This window comes from Protomyctophum bolini, assembly GCF_963924005.1.
Source record: "Protomyctophum bolini genome assembly, chromosome: 19".
In the NCBI taxonomy this organism is placed as follows: domain Eukaryota; kingdom Metazoa; phylum Chordata; class Actinopteri; order Myctophiformes; family Myctophidae; genus Protomyctophum; species Protomyctophum bolini.
Window position 1 is genome coordinate 13,623,780 of NC_137880.1, and position 27,959 is coordinate 13,651,738.

At 42.0% G+C, this 27,959-nt stretch overlaps 3 protein-coding genes across 5 annotated transcripts in view; all 3 read right to left on the reverse strand.

Moving 5' to 3' along the window:
• vash2 (vasohibin 2) overlaps positions 1 to 2,012 on the reverse strand; it is a 36,164-nt gene extending 34,152 nt beyond the window's left edge. Inside the window, 3 exon segments of the mRNA XM_080790733.1 lie at positions 856 to 981; positions 984 to 1,103; positions 1,106 to 2,012. Of these exon segments, the coding sequence (XP_080646859.1) occupies positions 856 to 981; positions 984 to 1,103; positions 1,106 to 1,222 (363 nt within the window). The 5' untranslated portion in view covers positions 1,223 to 2,012.
• Positions 2,013 to 2,981: 969 nt separating this feature from the next.
• Positions 2,982 to 7,059, reverse strand: LOC308334144 (uncharacterized protein). The gene is made up of 5 exons (XM_080790736.1): positions 6,927 to 7,059; positions 6,510 to 6,725; positions 5,751 to 5,975; positions 5,284 to 5,535; positions 2,982 to 4,513 (listed from the first exon to the last, which is right to left on the reverse strand). Exons 1-5 carry the CDS (start codon positions 6,988 to 6,990, stop codon positions 4,221 to 4,223), a joined length of 1,050 nt encoding a protein of 349 aa, XP_080646862.1. The 5' UTR covers positions 6,991 to 7,059; the 3' UTR covers positions 2,982 to 4,220.
• Positions 7,060 to 9,189: 2,130 nt separating this feature from the next.
• Positions 9,190 to 19,710, reverse strand: angel2 (angel homolog 2). 3 transcript variants are annotated; one of them, XM_080790728.1, is made up of 9 exons: positions 19,564 to 19,710; positions 17,633 to 17,895; positions 16,173 to 17,140; positions 15,104 to 15,173; positions 14,184 to 14,626; positions 12,895 to 13,120; positions 11,064 to 11,148; positions 10,428 to 10,558; positions 9,190 to 10,054 (listed from the first exon to the last, which is right to left on the reverse strand). In XM_080790728.1, exons 1-9 carry the CDS (start codon positions 19,623 to 19,625, stop codon positions 9,888 to 9,890), a joined length of 2,415 nt encoding a protein of 804 aa, XP_080646854.1. In that variant the 5' UTR covers positions 19,626 to 19,710; the 3' UTR covers positions 9,190 to 9,887. The 3 variants fall into 3 exon arrangements, with proteins under 3 accessions (XP_080646854.1, XP_080646852.1, XP_080646853.1); XM_080790726.1 differs by having other exon boundaries at positions 17,618 to 17,895; XM_080790727.1 differs by lacking the exon at positions 19,564 to 19,710 and adding an exon at positions 19,054 to 19,194 and having other exon boundaries at positions 17,618 to 17,895.
• Positions 19,711 to 27,959: the final 8,249 nt, after the last annotated feature.

Genomic DNA, 27,959 nt, shown 5'->3' on the forward strand with positions numbered 1-27,959 from the left:
ACCGTCTCTAAAGAGGAAACCTTGACTCGCTCTCATCCACCCTGCCCCTGTTCTGTCAACAACAACCCTAGATCAGGGGTCTTCAACGTTTTAGGCGAAGACAAGGACCCCCCAGGGGTCTGTTGAAGACCCAGCCCTGCCCTCGATCAACGACATTGACCATGCAAGCCTTCTCTGTTCGGGCTCGGTTCTGTTGTACCTAGTCTACGCAGCAGGCCTACACAACCATCTGTGTTCATCCTTTCTCAAAAAGCACTTCAAATATGGAATGTTTTAGTAAATAATAAATAAATTAATAAATCAACACCATCACAGTTAGTTGTAGTAGTTGCTATTGGTTGCTTTCGGTAATTCGGTAGCCTTCCTTTCAGTTGTCAAATAATTCACCTAGGAAACACACACACACACACACACACACACACACACACACACACACACACACACACACACACACACACACACACACACACACACAGTCTCTCTCTCTCTCTCTCACACACACACACACACACACACCTGGAATGACCAGCTGGAATGAACAAACTCAGACGTCATAAACTCATTGACCCTGACAAGTCAACTGACAAGTCAGCATGTAAGTTACAAAGGAGATGATTGTGTGTCTGTGACTGTCTTTGGGTATTTTTGGCTTATCGACTCATACCTTAAGTTCTAGTCAGTTGTAACAAAAAACAGGCTTGTGGTAACACATTCAACTGGTATGTTGTTGTCCCAATTTAAGCCACATAGGCTTTCTTAGGTTTTAAATCCTCTTAAGCAGACCTAGCTTTTTTCTGCAAGGTGTCAATAAAGTAATCAATCCATCAATGTTGACTTGGTGCTCAACTAACTTACCTTTGGAAGGTAGGCGGCATTCCTTATCCTGTCCACCATCTCCGGTCCCTCGGGGTGCACGACCTCCACATGGGTCCACATCCGCTCCCAGGTGCCACCCTCGATGGGGAACCCGGTCCGGTTGACGTTGAGTAGAACAGAACCCCGCCGTCCTTCTCCTCCTCGTCGCCCGGCGACCTGGGCCCGTTGTTCGCCGGGGGAGACACCGGGGAACTGCGGGTCTCATCCCGGTCCTCCCGGTCCGGGCGCCGGTGCTGCAGCGGAGCAGGCAGTGGGAGCTAGTGCTTTTGGACCGGCCGTGCCTGCTCAACTTCGCCGACGAAGTCCCGGTGCCGGTGGTGCGACTCGGGGAGTTCGGTCCGGTCATTATTTGGTACAACCAGAGCTAGAAGAAAAGGAGGCTGCAGCAGGGCATGTGGTCCTCCTTGTGTGTCAACGGTCTGATCAGTACATGTTGATCTATGACAGAACAGTCCGCTTCACACAGACAGACGTTTCCTTGATACGGGAGAATCAACACTTGGAAATAGCACGAGAACACATTCTGTTTTGCATCATCAAATGCTTAATGCTTAAATAAGGAGAGGGGACAGGGGGTTATATATATATATATATATAAAAAGCTGGCAATGCAGCAGCAGAATAATTCCACCCGTGGAAGAAGCAGCAGCAGCGCGTTCCTTAGTAGTCCTCTCCCCGGGGTTTAGAATAGAACAGAGAGGAGAGCCTGCCTGGTGTGGTCCAAAAGCAACCTGATGAGGACCGAGGTGATGTGTTGTTCACGCAGTCCCCGTTCATACATACCACCAGGGTCGTTAGTTCCTAGTGAGGGTTTAATCATTACACCAGACATTAAGTTCACCCTCCTCTCTCTCTCTCTCTCTCTCTCTCTCTCTCACACACACACACACACACACACACACACTGCGGGGGCTGCTCTCCCCCCACCCCTCCTCCTCCTCCCACCAGCGACCACCAAACAGCCCTGAAGATCAGCCGAGCTACAAAGCATTCCAGTGTCTCTGCTGCTGCAGCCTCTCCGTATCAACTGTCTCTTTAAAGCCGCCCTTCATGTTGATTACAAACCAAAGTGATTAGTAGTCCATGTTGATTGTTTCTCGGGTCAGGATGATTCAATAAAATCGATCCCTCAGTCACTACTACTACAACAATGTTATTCTGTTGTTAGTGATGTGAATTGATACCCTCGCCCCGGCAGCCAGCCACTGCCCGCTGATGATTGGTCGAACCAACAAAGAAGGGCGGACACGGGAAGTGGTGCTGCCGTGCCATTTGGTGGCTTTGGATCGACGGAGGCGTCAACAAGTCAACAAGATCTGCAACAGTATTTGGGGGAATTATAGCTGTCTATTGTTGCTGCACACCGTTACTTACTATTATGAACATATTGGAAAGATATATAATTGAATAATTGTGTTATTACATCTAAATAGCCTACAACATAGAAAGACAGTGTCGTTTATTCGGACATTACTAAATTAAAATAGTTATTCTAATGCTAGGCTAGTCAAATAAACTAATTCAACCTTTATGGGATAACTTTATGGATGTGATTAAAATATATAAGCTACTTAGATTTCTAGTGCATGATTAGGATGATTATTATTACAGAAGTGTCTATTTGTATGTCTCTAAATGTTTTGATGAATTGAACAATATGGACCCTGTTGTAAACAATTGTAATGCTTAATTGGGTCGTCCACTCACAGTCTTTGTATTGAGTTTGTGCTTGAAATGTTATGTAATTCTGCAAACTGTTAATAAATATTTCAATCAATCAATCAAAAGGATACTGAAGTGAATCAGTTTGCTCAGAAAAATGGAAGTTTAGTGAAGGAATAAGTTTGTGAAGACAATTAACTTGCCTATTCCACTAAAACGCAGATCAATATTTACAATCAATCATTTTATGCTATCATGTAATGCTATGGCATGACATGATTGATGGGACATCAGTTGTACAATGTACAGTACTGTACAGAGCATAGAGGTACAGTCAGACCCTTAGTTGGTTTACTACGCACCCTAGTGGACAAAAAGCACTGATAAAACCTTTAGGTACAACATATCACACCAAACAAGCTATAGCTATTTTATCCATATCATTAGACTGGATATGGTCTGTGATTTTGCATATTGTACTATTGGCATAAGTGTTCTATTCCTATTTTTTAGAGTAGAGCTTAAAAGAAACCCCAACTGGACCAGTGAGGGGAATATCTTTTCCTTGAAAAGATATGTGAAACCTTAATTTTTTAAATAAAGTAAAGTAACTAGTTACTTTCATAATTTAGTAACTAGTAAAGTTGAACAACTTGAACAACACTGCTTTTCAGGTAGTATAGAGGCCATAGCATCAGAAGATGGAGAAGTCAGTCATCTCATGTTCAGACTAGATGTATGATATCAGATATTGCAATCTGACTCAAGGCTCTCATCAGGTCCTCTTGGCAAAAACATGAAACACCAGAAAGCCCACTTTTAGCTAATAGTGAACCTATACTGTAGGCATATATACTGTATAACAAAGTCATCAAGGCATGCATAGCAGGAAAAATGTTACACGGTTGTAATCTGTAGCCTACAGCAATGAAGTGATCATATTCATAGCTGTAATGATTTAATGATTTACAAAATGGTACTTTATTCTGCTTTATTCATTTCGGTGGAATAATATTTGTGTTCTGACCTGTATTATTTAATGGGGTTAAAGTACTCTGTCAATTCAAAACATTGAACATGACCATATGTATGAATACAAATCTTTATTTTATGAAATAGTAAATTTAATTGGTTTTGATATCGTTGCATGACATCTCATAACTATTTTTGTGGTGCAAGATGCTCGATAGATGCAGGCCTGAAAGGGTTCATATGCCACCACCTGAAAAGATCTATATTAGTGAAACTAATATAGATTGTAGATACATTTCACATGATTATTGTGCATACAATCTCAAAATATATATTTTATGGAATTTTGGGATTTTCGGGCAAGAACGTGTTAATAAGCATTAATTAATAATGCAGTAATCATAAATAAATACGTTGTGCATATCCACTTTCATAAACACTGTAGAAAGGTAATTTGATGCATTTACCAAGTATTTTGCATGAAATGCCATAAAACTATTTTGGGTGGATTTTTTGTATTTAGGGCATTAAGGGGTTACTAACAATAAATGCTCAAGGGATATCAGTATAGGCACCCTCTTGAATTCTTAAGAGGTGACACCAAGCTACAAGAATCAGTTGAGAAAAAAATCAGCCTTCCGCTCCCGGACTACTCGTCGTGACCCATAGAAATTGGTCACAAACATATCATGCGTAGGACAACGAAACAGTCAGCGACGTCCCTGACCACCTCTGGCTTTACCAGTGCTACTGCCACTGGCAGCGGCAGGGCTCACAACTCTGCTGTGCTTCAGCAACGCACTGTGCAGCTGTGCCACTGCCCGCTCGTTAAGTGGGCAAGTCAGCAGGCCAGAAGGCCAGTAGAGCACGTTGACGAAGTCCTCGATGTGCCAGCTGGGGAGCCTGGGGTCACCGTCCAACGACCTGATGATGTCTGGGCAGTCGGCGTCGTCCGTGAGATGCATCAATACCAGGATGACAGGAGTTCCTCCCGGTAGGAATTCTAGGCAGAATTTCAGAAAATGTGTTTCTTCAAAGTGCTGACGGCAAAACGTGTTAATTTGTAACATACAGTACATGCTTTCCAGGGGTATTAACCCATTAAAACTGGGAAGGCAGAATTTTAACCACTTTAATCATTATTTTATACTTTGGCTATTCCATAATAGCAGATATACAAGCTTGACATTGTGTGCAGAATCTCATAGTATTTGAGAAATTGAAATAAACAAATGAATCTAATTAGCTTTTAATTTACATGGACACAGCGCTGTATTCTTTTACACAATAAATTGGTTTGTGACGAGAGGAAAAGTGGGTGTGATTGTTTTTTTTGCCAAGGAGTGGTATTGACGCAACAATTGAATCATGAAAAACCCCAGTTTGATCCCACAAGGGGTTTCCTGTTGTGTGATATGGAACATTCACACAAGCATATTGTGGTGATAACGAGATGATAAAGGACAACTTTGTTAAAAAAATTTAACCTAAAACTAAAGAAAGCAGCAAATGGAAAAAAGAAAAGAAAAAAAAGAAAGAAAACACTGATCTTTTACTTTCTCTAATAACAACCTAATATAAAACATGGACCTTGGTTGAAAAACAAAGTTGTCCTTTAAATTAACTCTGACTTTCGCTGTGTATGAGAAGGCAGGAGTCAAAGGCAGGAAATGATACATCATGCACATCAACAGCTGGCAAGTGAAGTGCAATAATTCCATAACTAATTGGATGGATTAAAAAAACTGAACTGAAAACAAAGCCTTCTATTACCTGCAACATTGTCCATTGCTACCCCAATCTCTATCATGTAATCAGGCAGGCAAAAGGAAATCGGAGAGAAGACGACAATGACATTCGCCTTCTCCTTGGTGGTGGGGGTGGCCCAGCAGCCACGGGCAATGCCCGAATCATCCTCAGCTACTACTCGAAGCCCACCCTTCTGCCTCACGCGTTCCAAAAGAGTTTGGTCGGAGCCAAAGAGATCACCTCTGACCAATGTTTGGATCCTCACTGTGGGTTGAGCTGCAACATTTTATGAAAATGAAACACTGTTTACGAAAACATATATTTAAAGGTACTATCAGTCTATCACTGTGCATTTATGTGTTTTTAAGTTTATAATTGATTTTACACTGGGTAAAAACCCCACATGCATATTATTTTTAGTAATTGTAGTGGAATACAATATAAGGTTGCATCTGAGATGTTAGTGTAGTAGAAACCAACTCTGACTTTACCAGTGCTGTGCTTCAGCAACGCGCTGTGCAGCTGTGCCACTGCCCGCTTGTTAAGTGGGCAAGTCAGCGGGCCAGAAGGCCAGTAGAGCACGTTGACGAAGTCCTCGATGTGCCAGCTGGGGAGCCTGGGGTCACCGTCCAACGACCTGATGATGTCTGGGCAGTCGTCGTCGTCCGTGAAATGCATCAATACCAGGATGACAGGATCTCCTCCCGGTAGGAATTCTAGGCAGAATTTCAGAAAATGTGCTTCTTCAAAGTGCTGACGGCAAAAGGTGTTAATTTGTGACATACAGTATGCTTTCCAGGGGTATTAACCCATTAAAACATGGATTTGAACCACTTTAACCATTATTTTATACTTTGGCTATTCCATAATAGCAGATATGTAGTTGACATTGTGGTGCAGAATCTCATGGTATTGATGCAACAATTGAATCATGAAAAACCCCAGTTTGATCCCACAAGGGGTTTCCTTGTGACACAAGCATATTGTGGTGATAACGAGATGTTAAAGGACAACTTTGTGATTCTTTCGTTTTAAAGGGGGCAGGGGCATTCGAACAAGTCGCAAATATAATTCTTTTAACCAAATTTTACAGCGATTTTTATATTATGATTTACTAGTATGAGATGGCAGGAGTCAAAGGTAGGAAATGATACATCATGCACATCAACAGCTGGCAAGTGAAGTGCAATAATTCCATAACTAATTGGATGGATTAAAAAAACTGAACTGAAAACAAAGCCTTCTATTACCTGCAACATTGTCCATTGCTACCCCAATCTCTATCATGTAATCAGGCAGGCAATAGGAAATCGGAGAGAAGACGACAATGACATTCGCCTTCTCCTTGGCATCCTCAGCTACTACTACTCGAAGCCCACCCTTCTGCCTCACGCGTTCCAACAGAGTTTGGTCGGAGCCAAAGACATCACCTCTGACCACTGTTTGGATCCTCACTGTGGGTTGAGCTGCAACATTTTATGAAAATGAAACACTGTTTACGGAAACATATTTAAAGGTATTCCTATCACCGTGCATTTATATGTGTTTTTAAGTTTATAATTGATTTTACACTGGGTAAAAACCCCACATGCATGTTCTTTTAGTAATTGTAGTGGAATACAATATGCTAATTATTAAATCATTTCTCACTCTCAGTTTCTACTTACTTCCCAGAACGTCAGCTGCAGCCGGGGAAATCTCTCTTCTTTCTCTCAATAACTTACTTGACATATTGCCTACAGGTGACAGTAGATGACACTCAAAAGAGAGACAGTCACAGTACGGTCAGACACTCAAAAGAGAGACGTAGTCACAGAGGAGATGACAGACAGATCAGCAGAGAATGTTTTTGCTAGGAGAAGCCCCGTCCCGATCTGCGGTGTGGGTGTGTCAGCATGTGTGTGACGTGACGACTTTCTAAGAAAAGGAAACCTAGAGCAGCGGTAATGTACGCTCCGTCGTGTTGCGGGTCGAAAATAGCAGACCTACAAGCTCAGTAGCTCGGCGTCCGCAACGCCTTTTGAGCTTGTAGGTCTGCTGTTAGCCTGTCTAATTGTTAACATAAGCTAGGGCACCCTCTTACAAATTGTACATTTGTTAGGCTACATTTAAAAAGGAACTAAACTGGATTTACAGTGGTATACAAGTTATTGCCAAGAAGCATTGTTAATTAAAACAGAAATAATCTTTTATTTGAAATATTAGATATTTTAACTCAACCTCACCAGCCTGGTGACAAAGGGGGGTAGGGCTCCCAGGCTCTGTAACAGGACTGCTGCCTATCCTGATCAACCAGTAATAAATAATAGATACCAATTATTTATTATTGGTCACTTATTGGTTAATTTGGTGATATTTATTTATGATAATACATTTTCCTTTTGCTTTAAGTAGCATGTGACATGTCACATGTCAAACTATGGGTTTCGTTTTGCACAAAATACACTCCTTGAGTCCTTGGGCTAAAAGCAGCCATAGCCACTTGCCCAAATGTGCCCAAAATGTGCTGACCACACCACATTTGTGGCCGTTTTTAGCCCAAGGAGTGTATTTTGTGCAAAACTAATGCTTGGAATGGATTCATAATCATGAAAACCCCCTAGTTTGACATGTCACATGCTACTTAAAGCAAAAGGAAAGTTTGACATTTTTGCCTAACATATGATGTTAATGGTATAGGGTCACAAGAAACCCCTATAAAATACTTTCAGCCGGTCAGCAAGTGGATTCATGAATGTATGTATATAGACAATATTTTAGGTCAATAAAGAAATACTATATATACCAAATTTCCCACCCGTCCACCTCGACTGCCGGACTATCTATCTTTACTACTGACGTTGATAAATAATAATAATGCCTCTTCTAGGCAGCGCGCCGCCACGACACTAGAGGAGCCACACTGTAAAAACTAAAAGAATAAATAGAAAAAGTGCCCTTCTGGGCACAGGTCTCCACCAGGAGGATAGGGGTGTGTGTGATGTTTGGCTAAATGTTTAGGAGTAATATAAACATGTTTCTTTGTTTTTTGCAACAACTTTCTTCATTTTGTTGAGGAGATGCAGAGCCAGATCACTCTCCGAGGATAGAATTCTGGAGGAGCAGGACATGTGCAGCATTTTGTGCAAAAGGGTATATCCTGAAAACTTTGGAAGGCAATCTTAGCCAATCAGTGTAGAATCTAAGAAATCCAACACTCATCTTGATCACATGACTACAGAGCTCATGTGTACCGATTTGCGTGAGATTTGGATGAAATCTATGCATAAACAATGTGTTCTGCCTCATGGTGGCGCTATAACCGGCAGATGTGGAGGGATGCAGGGAAAATGTTTTTGCCTCTAGGAAGTGTGCATACACAAGTTGTATTACAGATTGATGCAGTTATAGGTCAAATTGCCCTGTTATAGGGCCACCGTGAGGCTGATTTGGAGAGAAAAAATAGTGGCATGTCGTCCTCAGCCTAGTGGAAATGTGCATGTATAATTTCACGGAAATTGAACACTGTGTTTGTGATTTGTGGCATTTTGTTTGAATCGGACCAATCATGTGAGCTTTGGGAGCCAATCTTAGCCAATCAGGATGGAAGATGGGAAATGGTGCAGATCCGTGTTGATCACATGACTATGGAGATAGTGTATACCGAATTGTGTAATGTATGGATAAAATGTGTACGAGTTATCTACAGAAATGTGTTTTGCCTAAATCGGCCTCATGGTGGCGCTTTAACAGGCCGCTGAGGAATATTTGGGGCAGAGGTTCCATTGGCAGTGTGTGTGCAAAGTTTAGCTGGTAACGGACGGACACACGCACGCACGCACGGAGTGCAAAACATACTCTCTCCCCATGCCTTCGGCCTGTAGACAAAAAGTAGAAAATTAACAGCCTGTTAAGAACAAAAACATATACTTCGCAACACATTCCATCAACTCACAATTTTATTAAAAAAAATAGAAATCTTCCTTTCATATAAACACACCATGTGAGGAAAATAATAATAATAATAATAATTCCAGATATTTTTAAAGAGCTTGATTGAAAATAAAATGCTGAACCCAGCGATTTTCATCCAAAATGCTGCAAGCATTAACAATTTAAGCAACTATTTTGTTTGCTTTACCTTCTCAACGTGGTTGGCACGAGGTTGTAAACAACCTCCAAATTGATACATCCTAGACTGTGGACCCCCCTCCCCTTTTTTAAAGTGTTTTGTACCCCTTAATTAAGAGAATATTATTGTTAGTTTCAGATTTAGCACAGAATTCTACAGCTGCCTATACTGGTAGGTAGGGAGATAACAGCGGAGAGAAATCATCTGAGGTGTCATTCTTTCTTATACATTCTCTCATTGGGCTAACGTCTGGCCCATATATACAACGTAGCTTACTACTCACACCAGTTGTGCGAATGCACATCACACACACACACACACACACACACACACACACACACACACACACACACACACACACACACACACACACACACACACACACACACACACACACACACACACACACACACACACACACACACACACACACACACACACCTATATATGTGGGGGGTCCACGGTAAATGACCACTAGCCACTTGCTGGTATAGCTTCTGTTTTGGACATGAGTCAGTCAGTGGAGGCGGAAGCGAGCGAGGAGGGGCAGGTGGTCGGAGGAGTGATGCTTATTGGGCAGGCGGTTGACGGCATCCAGCTCAGCCTCGCCCACCAATGAGAGCCTGCCCAGCAGCTCTAGGCCCCGCTCAACAGGAAGCGGAGAGTCAGCAGCAGGATCAGGGTCTTTAGTGGCGAGACAGGAAGCAGGGGAGTGGAGAGACGGACGGAAGGAAATAGATGAATGACACGGATGAGAGAACAAGAGGAGAGAGACAGAGAGGAAAGAAATACAGAGGGAGGGAGAGAGGGGGAGGTGAGGAGGTGGGGGAAAGGACAAAGACACAAGACAAAGACGGCGAGAGAATGAAAGACAAAAGAGGAGAAAAGAGACAAAATGAGAGAGAAAGGAGTGCGTTAATGTGTTGGAAAGAATCGAGTTACGTCTACTGTTCATCAATGTTCAGCATCAAAGATCTCTTTGCACGCGCGCGCGCGTGTGTGTGTGTGTGTGTGTGTGTGTGTGTGTGTGTGTGTGTGTGTGTGTGTATGTTCGTACCTGGTGTATACATGATGTAGTCCACCGTCATGGCAGTCTCGGTGTGGCAGGTGGTCACTTCAAATGTCCTGTCATGCACCAGGATGTGTTGGTAGGACGACCGTAGCTTCACACTGTGGTCTATTCGAGGTCTGTGGAGACACACACACACACGTTGTCTGAGTGTTTGTGGGACTGTGCTTATGTGTTCATGTGCGTGCATGTGTCTGTGTGCGTCTCATTGTTTGTACCTGTTTGAGTGTGTGTATGTGAACCACGTTTACGCCTTTCACAGACACACCAGTACATTTCTCAAAACACACCGCCATTGCTGTGATTTTTACACTAGGGCAGGTGCACCAACAGCAAGGCCTTGAGGCTGGCGAGATGCCCCAGAGTGAGAAAGCTTCAGCTGATGATGGCCTGAGTTGTCATGGTGCATGGAATAGGCTTATCGCCTGTGAATATAGACTGGCACACATCACTTACACTACATCAGTATGTGCAGGGAAAAGCCAGTGTTATTGGTTCTGCTGAGGCATACAGCAGAACAGTGTGCATGCAATGCCATACTACAAGTTTAAATCTTTGTATTTTGGAAGGCAGAGAGAGAGAGAGAGAGAGAGAGAGAGAGACTTAAGGTCAAAGACGTGTTACCTGTTTACGTTTAAAGTGTTAAACGCAGTCCAAAAGTGTTGGAAGTCCAAACTAGTTTTTAGATTTGAGATGGCTCCCTCTACACCTGAACAGACAGACAGACAGACAGAGACAGACAAGGGTTAATAAGGACACAGTTGGCTTACTAAACTTCAGAAATAAACAAATTTGTTGAAGCTGTAGAACAGAAATTAAATCAGGAACACTAAACTAGCACTGAAGAAAGTTGGACAAAGCAGTAATCATACTTAACCTAAGCTGAACGAATCCTCATCCGACCTGAGCCAAAAGCAAACAACCACTAATTTAACCCATTAAAACCGGGAAAGCGTCTGACATTTTAGATTTACAGTAGCTATATATATATATATATATCTATTACATGGCTTGGTTGAATGCTTGATTCTGATTGGTCAATCGCTTAATTCAGTGGTCTGGTATTTCTTGATAATGACCGCTCCACTCTATAACAGACCGATACCTAATCAAACCCTGGGAGCAAATGCTGCGCCCCGCTTGATTTACTGCTGTTTCCAACATGACAGCCATGTAAACACACACACAATGTGTATACATTGCTCTCAATTTTTTTTTTTTACATTTGAGCGGGAAATAGATGAAGCAGTCTCAGTCGAAAATGTATTCTATTTGATAAACTTGCTTCCTTGTTTTGCAGTGCTGTAGCTGGGCAGACGCCGGCCAACGCGACACATATGGAATACTTTCATTACCGCAAGCAAGGAAATATCTCGCTTTGTTGTGTTTTGGGTCAGTTTATTAATTTATGAATTAATAAATTAATTATTACACGGCTACTTAATAGTAGCAGTGTAATAAGCGGGATAATGTGCTTCGCGGTGGTGGTGGTTAAACCCCCTGTCGGCGAATTATCTCCCGACAATGACCACCTAGGCAGACATTATCCCTTACATATATCAACATCAGTTTCTCAGAAAACTCTTGGGATTGGTTTGGAACAGTGGTTCTCAAAAATAGCAGATGTACAAGTTCACAGCACACTGCACAGGATAGGACCAGATGGAAGCAGATAGTCACAGATTTGTAGAATCGGCCTCAGATCTTAATCTCAGAGCACAGTTGAAAACAACAAAAGAAATCAAATGAAATATATCCAGTTCGACAGCAGTGTACCAGTATTATTACCAGGTGCTGTGGAGGTGCTGTTGTGTTGCTGGGTGGTGTCGGACTGACTTTGTTGCTGGGTGGTGTCGTACTGACAATGTGTGTTGATGCCCAAACTCATGGGCCACAGAGGAGCCGTGAGTTTTTGGTTTTAGTCATATTTTAGTCATCTGAAATGTTTCAGCTTTAGTCTAGTTTTGGTTGACTACATTTTAGCCAACTAAATCTATACTTGATTAAATGTCAAAATTATACATCATTTGACAAGGGGGACCCTTCTAGGACCCTTCTTACAGAGTCCCTGGTCCCCACTTTGAAAACCACTAGACAGGCTAGTGCAGCCATCTGAATCAAGCTTCCTGCTTCTATACACTTTTCAGAAAGCGTGTGCCACACACACACACACACACACACACACACACACACACACACACACACACACACACACACACACACACACACACACACACACACACACACACACACACACACACACACACACACACACACACACACACACACACACACACACACACACACACACACACACACACACACACACACACACACACACACACACACACACACACACACACACACACACACACACACACACACACACACACACACACACACACACACACACACACACACACACACACACACACACACACACACACACACGTACCCATCTCCTGTAGAGCTGGTTTAATCTGCTTCTCATGATGCTGGGTGGTGTCGGACTGACTTTGTTGCTGGGTGGTGTCGGACTGACTTTGTTGCTGGGTGGTGTCGGACTGACTTTGTTGCTGGGTGGTGTCGTACTGACAATGTGTGTTGATGCCCAAACTCATGGGCCACAGAGGAGCCGTGAGGACACGCTGTTGTCTGGTACTGATCTCCTGACCCGACACCTGGTCAAGGGAAGAGATTGTGATTATCAGATCTTTTTAGGCCTGTCACAATTATTAAATCTAATCGTCTAATCGTAATTATTTGAGATAATTGTCAATCGTAGTTGAACTATTTTGGGATATTTTACATTTTTACACAAGTATTAAATTATTAGATTTGTCAGTAATTTATTTGTATATTCAAGTCATTTGTCATATTTGTGTAATTGTGATTACGAAGCCTAATTTTTTTTTAATTCTATTCATAATGTTCCAATGTTCGGTGCCAAAAAACACAATTAAATCGTTAATCACAATTATTTGCGGGAAATTGTGAAAATTTGTAATCGTCAACATAAATTTGTAATCCTGACAGCCCTAAATATTATATTTATGGAGTAATCAGTGTTTATATTATTATAGATCTAGATTGTTTTATTTATTGTTGCATTGCCTGTTCTGTGTTGTTTGTCTCAGACCAAGGACCACAATGGAAATATTATTGTGGTTTAATCCTTCATGTTTCTGCGAGAACATGTTTTTCTTTTAATCATGTCTATTGAATCAAATCAAATCAAAAAGAGGACCACAGTGGAAATAGGCCCTCAGGCTTCATTGTGTTTTCATCCTCTGTGATACTACAGTATGACTGTATGTCTGGAAAATGCTACTGTGCTCTTTTTATGTGATATCACTAAATAAAATAAATCAATCAATCAGTCAATCTCTCTCTCACACACACACACACACACACACGGTTCCCAGTTTAATCCCGGGCTCCCCCTTCCTTGAACAAGACTCTGAACCCCTAATTGCTCCCAATGTGCAGGTTGGTACCTTCACTGCCTTGCCTTGCATGGTTTCCTCCACCATCGGTGTGTGAATGGGTGAATGTATTGTAATGCACAACAATCTAGATAAAGGTGCTATATAAATGCACCATTTACCATTTACACACGAGGAATTATTGTTTATGCGTGCAAATGTACTCACTGTCCATACACTGTGTGTGAATGAATGCAAACGCGCGTGTGTGTGTGTGTGTGTGTGTGTGTGTGTGTGTGTGTGCGAGTCTGTCCCTCACCCTGCCTATGGGCATGCCCTGGTACTCCAAAAAGCCTGTGGTCAAGAGGCTGTACAGCGGACTCCAAGGGGTGGAGTTGAAATCCCCGCACATCACCACCGGATTGGTGGAGCCGTCCGGGAGGCGGGACAGCCGGCTGACCTCGGCCAACAGGACGGCCAGCTGGGCCAGCTTGACGTCGCCGCGGCGGGGGTTGTAGAGCAGGTGGGTGTTGGCCACGCAGATGAAGTCCAAGGGGTCCCGGACCTGGACACCGCCGGCGGGCCCGGGGTTGGGCTGCAACAGGACCACCAGCCCCACGTTGTCTCGGTCCAGCACCGAGATGCCGGGCCGCAGGTACTCCACGGGGTGGGCCGAGAGCAGGGACAGGCGGGACGCCTTGAAGATGACCGCGCAGCCGTCGGGCCTTCCACCCGTGCGCTTCTTGTACTCGCATTGGTATCCTGCAGCGGAGAGAGCGAGCATTTCTATGTTAGAAATAGGATGGGACGGGAGCAGTGTTGATTTGATAGTTTTAGGTTTTAGTCATCTGAAATGTTTTAGCTTTAGTCTAGTTTTGGTTGACTAAATTTTAGCCAACTAAATCTATACTTGATTAAATGTCAAAATTATACATAATTTGACAAGGCCCTTCATACAGAGTCCCTGGTCCCCACTTTGAAAACCACTCAGGCAGCCATCTAACACTGTAGTCGAAACATTGCTTTTGAATCAAGCAATCCTGCTTCTATACACTTTCCAGTCTGCCTAAAATGGTTTATAATGGACTCTGGCTCCACATGCTGTTGAAACTTTATATTGCAGCACAGAAAGAGAATGTGAAACAGACATTGTAGAAAGTGTGTGCCACTCACTCACTCACACTCACACTCGCACACGCACACGCACACGCACACGCACACGCACACGCACGCACCTACCCATCTCCTGTAGAGCTGGTTTAATATGCTTCTCATAATGGTCCTCTTGCACCTCCTGAAGACAAAGAATCTAGAGGAGAGACCAAGAGAAATTCCAAAGGCTTTCAGTTGGGGGTTGACTGCCTTGCTCAAAGACAGCACACATCACAACCTGTATGCCAATACTGCCTAAGTATGCCAGTCTATGCCATTCCAATACCACGTCATTTATCACATACTATTTGCATACTATTTACATTATTTTACTAACTTGTAGCTGCACAGTTATTAATGAAAATTTGATTTATTCCTAGAACATAACTCTGAGACTGCACAAATCGAATCAAATGGCCCCTTAATAATATAAAGGCAACTTTATAATCAGTCTTTAAGGACAATTTAGGAAACAATGTTTTTGGGGTATGCTACTGTAACTGTATATGATTGATTGTGTATGTTTGGTCTTTGGTGTATTTTGTATCACTGTACTGTTTTTAGGAGTTTTCATGGGATGGGATCCCTCCTCAGATAGCCTACCCATTGGGTTCATTATTGATTAAATAATGACACCAACTAACTGACTGACTGAGGAAGAACATTATACTATATTGTTATTGTTGTTTATATCTAACCTTTATATTTTACCATCACTTGTAATACTTATATAATATATTTATGATGACATATTTGGTAGCCTGCAGCAGCCAAGATATCTTCGCTTGGCCTGTCAGCTATTGTTTTTGTTACAGCCAATCTGTTATGGTTGAGCTTGTCCTTGTAGCAGCTATGACTATGGCTATGGTATGACTATGGCCTGAGCCCTGTGCTCGTTGGCAAGACTACCGTACCACTGATGAGAGTCAGACTGTGTGTCTAACGTACCTCATCAATTACTGATTGATCCAGAATTCCATGACACCTACTTAAGGGTTCTATAACAGTGGTTCCCAAACGTTTTAGCACAAGACCCGAACGAAAGATTATACATGACAAATGTTCCTCATAGCATCAATACAGATCTTTCTACGGTGCCTAAAATTTAGCACGAGCAGCTCAATGCTCACACAATACACATCTAAAGTGAACTCACATCTGCATCATAGTGGCCGATCTCATCCAGTAGGTTGTGTAGCCTGTACTCCCAGGGCAGCACCATGGGGTGACAGTGCCTATACAGGTAGCCATTTTCATGCAGCAGGTCCTGAGACAGAATGTTGTAGGAGAGCACCGAGAATTCAAACGGAGTGACTCCGGGAGGTCGTCGGCTGGCAGGAAGGACTTCCCAGTGTCTCCGCAGACACTGGTGGTGGCTGTGAGTTGGCCCGCGTGCTTGGGGCGGGGGCTGCCGCCAGGGACCGCCCCCTCGACCATGTCCATCAGGCACATTGATGCCCCTCCCGGCCGCCATCCCTTTTTCCCCATCCTTGAACCAGGGGTTGGGTTTGTGGCCGCCGGGCGTGGGGCCGGGGTCCGTCCCCGCATGGGGCTTTTTCTCGGAGGAATGAGTCCTGGGCGCTCGAGGCTGCTGTGAGTCCCAACGGCTTCCCTGGCTCAAAGCACCCTTACCCGTGGGGCGGCCCCATTTGTCTAATTTGGCATCTTTCTGGGCAAAACTTGTAGCTTTGTCTTTCTGCCCTGAGTGCTGCTTTGAGTTTTTGTCTCCGTCTTTATCACTGCTCTCTCTTCTAGCACTGTTTTTTCTTTTTCCCACCGTCTCCCAGTCTTGGTCCTGCTGGTCTGGACCACCCTCCTCGTCCCCATGTCGGGGGCCGCCCGTTACGCCCGGATCAGACCGCACCTTCCTTTGGCATCTCTCCTGGACCGTGACACGAGTTCTGCCTGCTGAATCTCCTCTGGGACTATGATGTCCTTCTCTCTCCTCGTTCGCAACACAGCTCCGCTTTTCGTCCTCTGTACTTCGCCTCCGTTTGTACGGCGGTTCTCGGCCTTGGTCGGCGCCGTCCATGAGGCCGCCAGAGGTGTGGAGGCCAGAGCGCGGGACGGAACCGGCGAGCGGGTTGGTGGACCAGGGAGGCGGAACGCCACAGGTATAAGTAGCTGCGAAGACAGCAAGGTTATTATAGTTAACTAAAACTAACAACAACTAAAATTTAAAAAACATTTTCATTAACTGAAATAAATAAAAACTAGAATGAAAAAACAATAACTAACTGAAACTGCATTGTGTGTTTTCAAAACTAACTAAAATGAACTGAAATGATAGACAAGAATATGTCCTCCATTTATTTATAAGCTTAATCTGTAACTGAATATTTGTTTTAAAAAATGCTATATTTTCATTACACAATAATTACTCTTGCCCTTTTCAATCCTGCACATGAAATATAAAGCAGGATTGAAAAGGGAAGAAACTAAACTAAACTAAAACTAACACTAAACATAATTAAAAGAAACTAAAATTATTAGCATAAAATAAAAACTAGTTATGAAAACTAATTAAAACTAACTACATTAGAAAACAATTATTCTAAACGGAGAAAAAAGAGAGAAAAAAAAATCCAAAACTATTATAACCTTGGATGACAGTACCAGCGGCAACGTTTTGATCTCGCGCTCTCTGTTGAGGGCACGGGTGAGACGTCCTAACAGGGTGGGAGGGGCGGGGGGATCGGTGGGAGGGAGGGAGGGGAGGACACCACCATGGAGGATGAGGAGGGACAGGGAGGAGGTGGTAGGAAGAGGAGGGGGTGGCACTCCTATAGCCAGCAGCTCTGAGGAGGACAGGCTGGCTCTGGGGGCGGGGGAGGAAGGAGGAGCCCACGGCACTCAGCTGGCGCAGGAACATGGGTTGGCTGGAAGGGAGAGCAGTGGAAATGTTTAACATACAGTATACAACAAGGGTTCCCAAACCTGTCAGCCTGCGACCCCCCCAAATTAATCACATTTGAACTGGGGATTCCCCACCGGTAACCCGGAAGGCTCGTATTGTATTTGTTTTCACGAGAATACAGTTAGAAATAAGTTTAGTGGTAGCCATAGTTTAACTGACGTTACGTTTAGGAATATGGTTAGGTTTTGTTAAGGGTAGGAATATTGGTTACCGTAGAATTAACCATCGAGGCATAGTTTGCTGAGGTTACGTTTAGCAGAAACCCTTTTTTCGTTTTGCCGAATTTATGCCCAAGGGGACGGTGTTTTGAGGCGAGCGTTCTGGTATTCTGTGACCCCCCCAAAATAATCACATTTGAACTGGGGACCCCGTCCCCACCACCCTCACAAGCACTTGAAAATGTAGGCGTTACATTTAGTTTGACTCAGTTCTACAGATAAATATTGTGAAAGCCAAACTACAAGCTATTTTCACATTGTTTGCCTCTTTCTTGCGTAAAATTTCACTATTTGGTATTAAGGGTCTTAAAAGTCATTACATTGTTGCTTTAGAAATGTAAAGATATGCTGTATACAATTACTTACATACTGTATGTTTAGCCTTGGATCAAGACTGTCTGTCATAGAATAATGTATTTTATCGATGGGGAATATTGGGATCCCCATCCCCTACCAAAAATAATCATTTGGGGACCCCCCCTGGTGCCCCGACCCACAGTTTGGGATTGGGAACCACTGCAATACCGGTGTAAGTCAGAATCAATAAAATACATCTATGATTGTCTTGATGAGTGACAAAACACTAATGTGACAAAACACACACCATAATCATCATGGGGAATGGGATTCCCATCCCCTACCAAAAATAATCATTTGGGGACCCCCCCCCCTGGTGCCCCGACCCACAGTTTGGGAACCACTGCAGTACCGGGCAGAAGAGGAGAAGAGAAGATGAATGAATGAATCAGAATGACTCTCCACAGCACATTTTGGCTGAGAAACTTTGTGAAACTGTCTGACAGCGAATTTCATGTTTACTACCAGTTAGCAATGTTAGCTAACGCTAGCCTATACTGTGTGTCTCTCATTTTGTCTGTTAAACTCCTCCTAGTATTACTTACTTCCCACCAGTGTTGCAAGAGACATGTCTTATACTTCGCTGTTGATACATAGCATGTTGACTATAACCATGATGAGGGCTTTGAATTGTTTATATTCCACGATGAACTAAAGAGATAAAATGTGCGTCGCCAAAATAGCACGACACACTGAGTCTGACAGAAGCGGCGCGATTGGCTGTCAGGGATTTGTAGTTTTATCATGACTTATTCATTGCAGTAGGTGGAACGAAATGAATCGAGGGAAAACTACAGTGTGTACGCTAAATAATGGTCCGTATGGAAACGTAGCCCGGTAGCTTATGTAATGTCACAAAAGCACCGGAGAAAAAAAGCAAATAAAAAAACGTCACGCAATGTTTACCTTATTGTTAATAAATTAGGACTGAATTATGATTATGAAGTAACTAAAAAACGCCACCCCATCGCGTTGTTTTGACTTGCTTCTCATCAATAACCTATAAATGACTAGTTAAAAGGTGCCACTGCCTGCCATTACTTGCTTTCACTTACCATAAGAGCGAACCTCCCTCAGCACAACAGGGGCAGAAAAGCGTTTTGAAAGCCGAAAACATCCAAGCTAAAACATTGTCCGCTATTCCGTCAAGTTAATGTTATTACTGAGCCCATATATGAGTGTGGCTGAGTCACTGGTTTAAATTAAATGGGTTCTTCTGACTTGCAGAGCCGGGGTACAGACAGTGACAGGACTGAGCATCTCTCGCATTCCATTGGCTGGAGTCCAATCAATGTCATAAAACATTTATTACACGTAAGGGACATCAAGTCGGCTTAGTTAGCTCAGCTATCACATCAGTTACTTTAGAAATATTAGACCTTAATTGTCAAATGTTCAATCATGTTCTAATAAATGTATACTTTATCATTTACATTGCTTACAACAAGTTACAACCATTTTCCAAATCATTTATTTTGTAGCCTAGATTTGTTTTTAAATGATTTGTACTTTATTAATTTTCTTATATATATAAACATTGACATGGACAAAACACAACCAAAGAAATACAAAACAAAACAAACACATAACAAAACAAAACAAAACAAAACAAAACAAAACAAAACAAAACAAAACAAAACAAAACAAAACAAAACAAAACAAAACAAAACAAAACAAAACAAAACAAAACAAGACAAGACAAGACAAGACAAGACAAGACAAGACAAGACAAGACAAAACAAAACAAAACAAAACAAAACAAAACAAAACAAAACAAAACAAAACAAAACAAAACAAAACAAAACAAAACAGAACAGAACAGAACAAAACAAAAAACAAAAAACAAAACAAAACAATATTACAGATGCACAAACAAGATTTTTCAAAAATGTTCAAAAATAGAAGATGTAATTGTAAGCTTGCAGCGCAAGAGACCAAAGCAGCAGATCTACAAACTCACAAAGGGGCTTGTAGATCTGCTCCTTTTCCCGGGAATTTAAAATCTCCCACGCACGTGATACGGTGTCTTTGTCGGCCAATCAGAGGCGGAGGAGCGGTTTGTTGAATGTTGACGGTGGAAGCAGCATGCATGCATTGCAGTTGCAGGCAGGCTTTTGCAAATTTGCAGGCATTCTGTCTCAGCTGTTGAAGAGAACACACATCTCTGCATCTCAAGCAATCTGAATCATCTGATAGTTACTAGTACATTCAACTCGACACACATTCAATCGATTATCAGTTGCATTTCATATTCATTCAACGTTTTTATCGACTTTTCAGCGGAGTTCATTGTAAGGTGAGTAAAATAACTGGAGTTTAAGCTTGTTATATTCTACCATTAGCGTTTAAAAAGTACGGTACGTGTGTTGTCGGACGTTGATCAATGATCACTGCGGCCGGTTGCATGATCTTCCGAGGTTACAACGCGACGTTTTGTTCGGTTGAATTTCTGTTTTTGTTAGTCGGCAAGCTACATTGATTGAGTCTTTTTGTGCTTATTTGACAGTTATTATTTGTCTCCAGTTTTGGTTTTTGTTCATGACATGGCTGATTGTTCAACGGTTTATAAATGCTGGTTGTTGTCAAATGCATTTTGAATCTGTTAAACGTTAAGTGTATTTGGAACCTTCTAAACGTCAAATAAGTGCAGTGCAGTGCATTGTGAACTTTCCTTAACGGTTTATTTTTTTTATTTGTCGCTTGTCGTCGAACACGATTTTACAACTCGACGCTTAATTCATTTGTCAGCTTATTGAAGCTCTTCAGTTCTACTTCTAGTTGGTCCGACTTGGTTGATTTTGACGTTATTGTATTCCAGTGACATGGAATCCAGTCCATCCATTTTTGGTTGGTTTTATGTTCACGTTGGCTGGTTGACGTTTACAAAACGTTCAACAACCAGTGGTTGTTGAACGTTTTTAAAACGTTGGTTCCATTTAGATTTTAGAATCTTTTAAACGTTGCGTTGGTTAAGTGTTTTGAACATTCTAAACGTAAAGTGCATTTTGAACATGCTTTTTTTTTAAGCTAACGGACAGTTTTGTTTTTTGTTTTCTCCTTTTGAATGTTTGTAGGGCCTAACAGTTGAACTGATGGAGAGACGAGCTGGCTGCTCCAACTGGAAGGCCAAGCAAAGTTGGAAAGAAGACACCAAGGTAATGTTTAAACCAAACTTGTGTTCTCAACCTTTTCAGACCAAAAGATCCCTCAAATAATAAATTTGAATTGGGGCCCCTCCACCCTGACAACTACTTGGAATTGTAGGAGTTGAGGCATTACATTTAGTTGCCTCGGTTATTCAGAAAAATATTGTGAAAATAGCCGATCTACAAGCTCACAGCAGCTCTCGTTGTGAGCTTGTAGATATATATCAGATATTAAAATGTTTGCCCCTTTCTTATTTATTTCTTATATAATTTGACACTTTAGACAAAGTTTGACCAGTTTTTATAGTATAGTTGGTTGATTACTTTTGATGCAGTAATGTTTTCTTTTTCTTTTCTTTTTAGGGTATTAAAACTCCTTAAATTGTCAATTTCCTGACACAGATTCTCAACCTGCCCTAATGGAATATTTGTCATTTGGTTGTAACCAATTTTTTGTTTCTGTTTTTTAATGTTTATAAATGAACAGATGGTGGAGAAATGTCCACACTCGGGGAAGGCCAGCGGCTGTGATCCTCCGAAGAGAGCTGCCATGTTTCTTTGGAAAGCCAAGCTTTCCAAATTTTCCAGCAAGGTGGCTAAATATAACCTGACGCTGCCAGATCCAAGAAGCTTGCTACACAAATTTGTTTCACAGCTTATTGGGATCTGGGATCTCGGAAGCAAATTCGATGACGGGGCTGTTCCTTTTTTTCAAGATACTTGGTAGATGATTGGATGGGACCGTCTGTCTATCACCGTGTGGGCGTGCAAACACAACCAATCATATTGACGTGTCTATATAGCTTCACATCCGGTTTCGCACATATCCTGCCCTTAGCTCACGCTGATTGGTTCGGTACGGAACGGATCGGTGTTAGCTGAACTTAGGCTAAATACACCAAGGTAATATTTAAACCACTGATTCTAAACCTTTCTAAATTCAAGGACTCCCGGTTTGTAACGTTTTTTTATTTGTATCTGAACAGGTGAGGAACGTGGAGAATGGTAACTCTGCACATATGATGGGGAAAGCCAAGGTCTGCGCTCCAAAGAGATCTGCTCTTGGAATGCTTTCCAACTTTCACAACAATGCAGCTAACACCACCAAGGTAATATTTAAATCACTGATTCTAAAACTTTTTCATAACAATTTGAATAACCACTAGTTTGATATCATTTTTTTAACACTAACATTTTCAGTGTTCATTTAAACAAATGGACACTTATGGGTCCACTCCATTTGGTTCCATTTGTTGCGAATGCAGTGAGCACTTACTATGAGACCTAGCAGATCATGTGTGTCCTTGTGTCTGTCTGTCTGTCTGTCTGTCTGTCCCGCTATCCAAATATGGAGTGTGTTGCATCAGCAATCACTCAGCTCCATATATGGGCACAAAAGGGGCCAGGTCCACTCAGCTCCATATATGGGCACAAAAGGGGCCAGGTCCACATATACAGTAACAGCGGGACAGACAGACAGACATGATCTGCAGGGTCTCAGCTGCGTTCGCTTCCCGCGTTTGCGCGTCTTACTGGTACTCATAATTGCACACCTCTAACCTAAGCGTCCATTTGTACACACTCAACAGGACATGGATGATGGCGTAATGCTACATACCGGTATGGCCATTGACATACCCAGGGTGGACCACAGCAGAAACGTGGACCTCGACAGAGTCCTCCCGGGTGTTGGGGACAAGGTCAGGGAGAGAAATATGATGATGGCAGGACACTGTGTCACTGAGTCATTGACACTCGTGACAAGCAAGCTGGCACAGTGGGAGCCAATCCAAGGCACACCTAGGAGAAGAAAGAGGCGCACCGCCTCCAACAACACTGCAGAGCTACTGATGAATGAGAGGAAGGTGCGGAGAGCAGCCATCCTGGAAACCAGAGTGAGTTTTTGGCCAGTGGCTCTAGAAGTACTCAATAGTATTGAATATTCATAAATGCTGTTGCAAATTATAAATGTCAGATATTCAAAATGTACTTGAGTAAAAGTACAAAAGTATTCACATTCAAATATACTTAAGTGCTGAAAGCAAAAGTACTCATTTTGCAATTAGCAGATCTAAGAAGTGAAGCTTTGTGAACTTGTAGATTGAGTATCTACATAGCATTCAGCATAGAGCTGACGTGGTTAATGTATGTTTTGTAATAATACAGTTTTCAAAGAATTTTAGTGGAGTAAAAGTACAATATTGCCACTGGGATGTAATGGAGTAGAAGCAAAAGTACTGAAAATGGTGAACACTCAACTAAAGTAAAGAATTATTCACATTTTACTTAATTACAGTACTTTAGATTAAGCTATATACCGTACAAATTAGCTACAGTTTAACCCAGAAGAAGAATGTCTTTTAATCATTATTTATTGATTTTCTTCCTTCTCAGAGGACTGGAGTGACCAATCCTTCAACTGAAACAACTTTGGACCAGAATCACAGAGTAGCCGTTGTCAACTCACCACAGCTGGCCAGCGTTCAGGCACCTCCGCAAGTTGCTCCATCCACAGTTCCTGAACAACCCGCAGAACCTGTGATGGACATTGATGCAGGGGACTCAGACATGCCCCAGCTGTGTTCTGAATATGTCAAAGACATATATGCACATCTAATGGATTTAGAGGTAAAGTGATGCCAGAGGCATGTTTCTTCACTACATTATGTGACCTGTGGTCTTGCAGGAGTGTAATGAATTGTTTTGTTTGTACAGGTACGGCAGGCTGTGCGACCCGGGTACTTGAAGGGCTGCGACATAACGGCGCACATGCGATCTCTCCTCATCGGCTGGCTGATCCTGATCCGTTCCAGATTCCACCTGATGCAGGAGACGCTGTATCTGACAGTTTCCATCTTGGACCGGTTTCTGCAAGTAAGTGCAACTTCTGAATGTGTTTGCCATTTGATCTGCTCTAGTGTTTTGATTTGTTCAGCTTTTAATACGTTGTTGTGATGTATTACAGGTTCAGCCAGTTTCACGAAAGCTGCTCCAGCTTGTTGGTGTCACTGCCATGCTGCTGGCCGCAAAGTACGAGGAGAAGGCGTGGGGCACAGACACACCAAGGATCCAGGACTTTGCCAACATCACAGACAACACCTTCACGCCCGCTCAGATTAGAGATATGGAGCAAGTGATGCTGACGTCCCTCGACTTTGAGCTGGGGCGCCCGGTGCCGTCGCGCTTCCTCAGGAGAGCTTCCAAGGCCGCAAACGTGAGTCTCTGTTCACGATATAGAATGTGTAGTTACTAGTTATCACACTGTTCACATACTTGCTAACATACACAGTGTTGAGTGTAGCGATCAGACTGCACTGAGGCTTTATTCCTCTAATCGGATATTTACCACTGACAATGTTTTGTATTCAGACAAATATAGAAGACAACTTGCCTCAGGCTCAGATCTTAAAACACTTCACAAACCTCAATGTGACTTGTAGTAAGCTTGTAGATGCCATGGTCGTGCGAAAAAAAGTATGAATCAGCCTTCAGTGTCAAGAGTGTCCAGACTTTTAATGTCAGTGTCAATCTGCCTTAGAATGTGGTTCATATCATGTGATTAGCAAGTATTTTGAAAAAAAATTGCAAGCAGGTTTTCAATATTGTTCTTTGTTTGTGTATTCTAGTTGACTATGAAGACACTCGCGCTGTCCAACTACCTGATGGAGTTGACCCTGCTGGACTATGACATGGTTCACTACAGGCCCTCTGAAATCGCTGCTGCTTCACTGTGCCTCTCCCAGCTGCTGGATGGCCTGCCATGGGTGAGTTGACTAGAATCAATGGGGGGACATGCATACTGTATATGTTGGCGTATATTCAGTGGTGGAAAGTACAATTTTCATGTATTTGTCCTTTACTTGAGTATTTCCAATTTCCAATACTTTTACTCCACTTCCACTACATCTCGGATCCAAATATTTACTTTTACTCCACTAGATTTATTTGAAAACTTACTTTGTAGATTTAGATTATTATTACAAAACATACATTAACCACCTTTTACTTGTAATGGAGTATTTTTCTATATTGCAGTATTGATATTTTACTCAAGTAAAACATTTGAATACTTTTTCCACCACTGCTTAGTATAGATATTTGATATTATTTATTACATAGCTAGCTTGACAGCTTTTGGTTCTAGTTGTTTTTGCTTTGTGTGTTACAGACTCCAGCAGAGCGGCACTACACAACATATGATGAGACTCACCTGGTGCCAATCATGCAACACATTGCCAAGAATGTTGTTTTCGTCAACGAGGGGAGAACGGAGTTCCAGGTGAGTTGGCAAACAAAGGCATTTGGAAGTCGGAGTAAGATGGGAATGTTTAAATCGATACTAATGGTACTTTTCCCTCTCCACTAGGTCGTCAAGAGCAAATATTCGGGGACCATGCTGATGAGCGTCGCCCTCCTTCCGGAGTTGCATTCCCCCGTCTTGGACATGCTGGCTGCTCCTCTGCTCCCATGCTGATTGTTGTCGTTTTCCCCATCCACACTTTCACCCCACAATGTGGCCTCATTTGTAAATATCCATGTAAATAATCTTTTATTCATTCATATTCATTAAAACTATATTTTGTCTTATTAACAGTGTTTGTTATTGTATCATCAGCCTGTTAGCTTCTGTTGACCAAGGGTTTCAGCAGTTGAATCTTTGCTCTAGTCTAAATGGTACGACTTGTTTTTAATGGTGTTGAATGTCTGACGTACTGTCTATCCAAACCTTAGACTTATGCCTGTTAAATGACAATACTAAACTTTTCACTCAGTTTATTACTAAAATGGTTTTCTGCTGTGTTAAGGATTATTTTAAAGGCACTTGGCTCAGAGGTAAAAGCTAGTCTTAAATGTGTTGAATTGTGGCTGACAAGCAGAGATGATTTTAATTACTTTTGTTTCCAGGAACTCAGAGCTCAGACAATGTCAGTAGTGAACTAGCAAAGGTCTCATGTAATTATTTTAGGCATTCAACAGTCACCCTTATTCAGAGCAACTTAGCAAGGTGAAAAAGATACATTTTACTCCACTTGACTGCTTACTTTGGCTACCAGTTTTAACAGACCATAAATTAATCAAGTCTATTTTATACTTTGTCTATTTGAAAATAGCTGATCTACAAGCTCATCATGTGATGATAGTTTGCCTATTTCCTAATAATTTTGATGAATTGCTTGGCAATTGAACTGCCTGGGATTAGCATTCTCTATTCTATGAGCTCTTAGGTGTAAATATAAAAGTAGCCTAATATCAGTACATTACCAGTATATTAAACAACAGTGGTTGTAACAGGTAGGCTAAGGCTTATTTAAAAGTAGTCCTGGTACACTGACAGTATATTAACAGTGGTATTAGTAGGCCTTAGTCAAAGTGGAAGTGAAAGTGAGGCTAGTAGGCCTAAATAAATAATATAACCACAGTAATTATGTAAATACATGGACAGTCAATCCATAGTGGATAATGAGAAATAGACTAGCCTATTCCAGTAGGTTTAAGATAAATAGGCAGACAGAAATAACTTGGTTTTATTTAGAAGTGAATGCAATGATAAATATGTCTAGTTAAAAGTCAGGTGAAAGTTTTTGTATAACCTACTACTAGATGAAATCGTATGGCACTGCAGTTTCTTTACTTTGCCACAAGATGGCGGAGTTTACCATCAAACCAGAAACCACAGATGTTGCACATCAGCTTGTCAACTTGGGAGGTTTGAGGAGCAAGTGAGCAGAGAGCAATACAACTAGCCTAGTTGGTTCACTTATCCAGTCAGAGATCAGTCTAACATTTAAAGAGCATTTCACACATTTTAAACCTTACCTTCATATAATTGGTCCTCAGTCACTAATGCACAATATAAGACAGGCAGCAACATTTGTCTGCTCACCTTGTCTCTCATTTGTGACAGGTCAGAAACCTTAATCTAATATGACATCACCAGTGGTCATTTTAATGGATTTCATACATTAAAATAATTGAATTGCAATTAACGTAAATCTTGCTAATTTTCGAGGAAGAGAAAGGCTGTCGCTCTAATTAGTTTGGAATCCTCATCGATTATGTCACTGTAATAACCAGGTTTCTGAACAGTCCACAACCCACTAATGAGTGAGTGGACAGAAATGGTGCCATCTTATGAGTATTGGTGAGGACCAATTAGATGAAGATAGGTTGAAATTTGGCTTCTGTAATTTACTCTTTATAATGCTCCAGGTATTCAAAAAGACAACAATTATTTCCTTTAAAGATTACACATTTTATTTTATACATCTCATAGCAAACAATGAGAGACAAAGTCTATGGTTTTT

Coding starts and splice junctions, on each gene's coding strand:
- angel2 (XM_080790726.1), bottom strand. CDS start 19,625: ATGTTTTCGGCTTTCAAAACGCTTTTCTGCCCCTGTTGTGCTGAGGGA. Junction 14,627..15,103: donor ACCAGCTCTACAGGAGATGG/GTAGGTGCGTGC, acceptor TCTCCGCTGCAG/GATACCAATGCGAGTACAAG. Junction 10,559..11,063: donor AACACTTTAAACGTAAACAG/GTAACACGTCTT, acceptor GTGTCTCCACAG/ACCTCGAATAGACCACAGTG.
- LOC308334144 (XM_080790736.1), bottom strand. CDS start 6,990: ATGTCAAGTAAGTTATTGAGAGAAAGAAGAGAGATTTCCCCGGCTGCA. Junction 6,726..6,926: donor TGCAGCTGACGTTCTGGGAA/GTAAGTAGAAAC, acceptor AAAATGTTGCAG/CTCAACCCACAGTGAGGATC. Junction 4,514..5,283: donor AGCAATGGACAATGTTGCAG/GTAATAGAAGGC, acceptor AATTCTGCCTAG/AATTCCTACCGGGAGGAACT.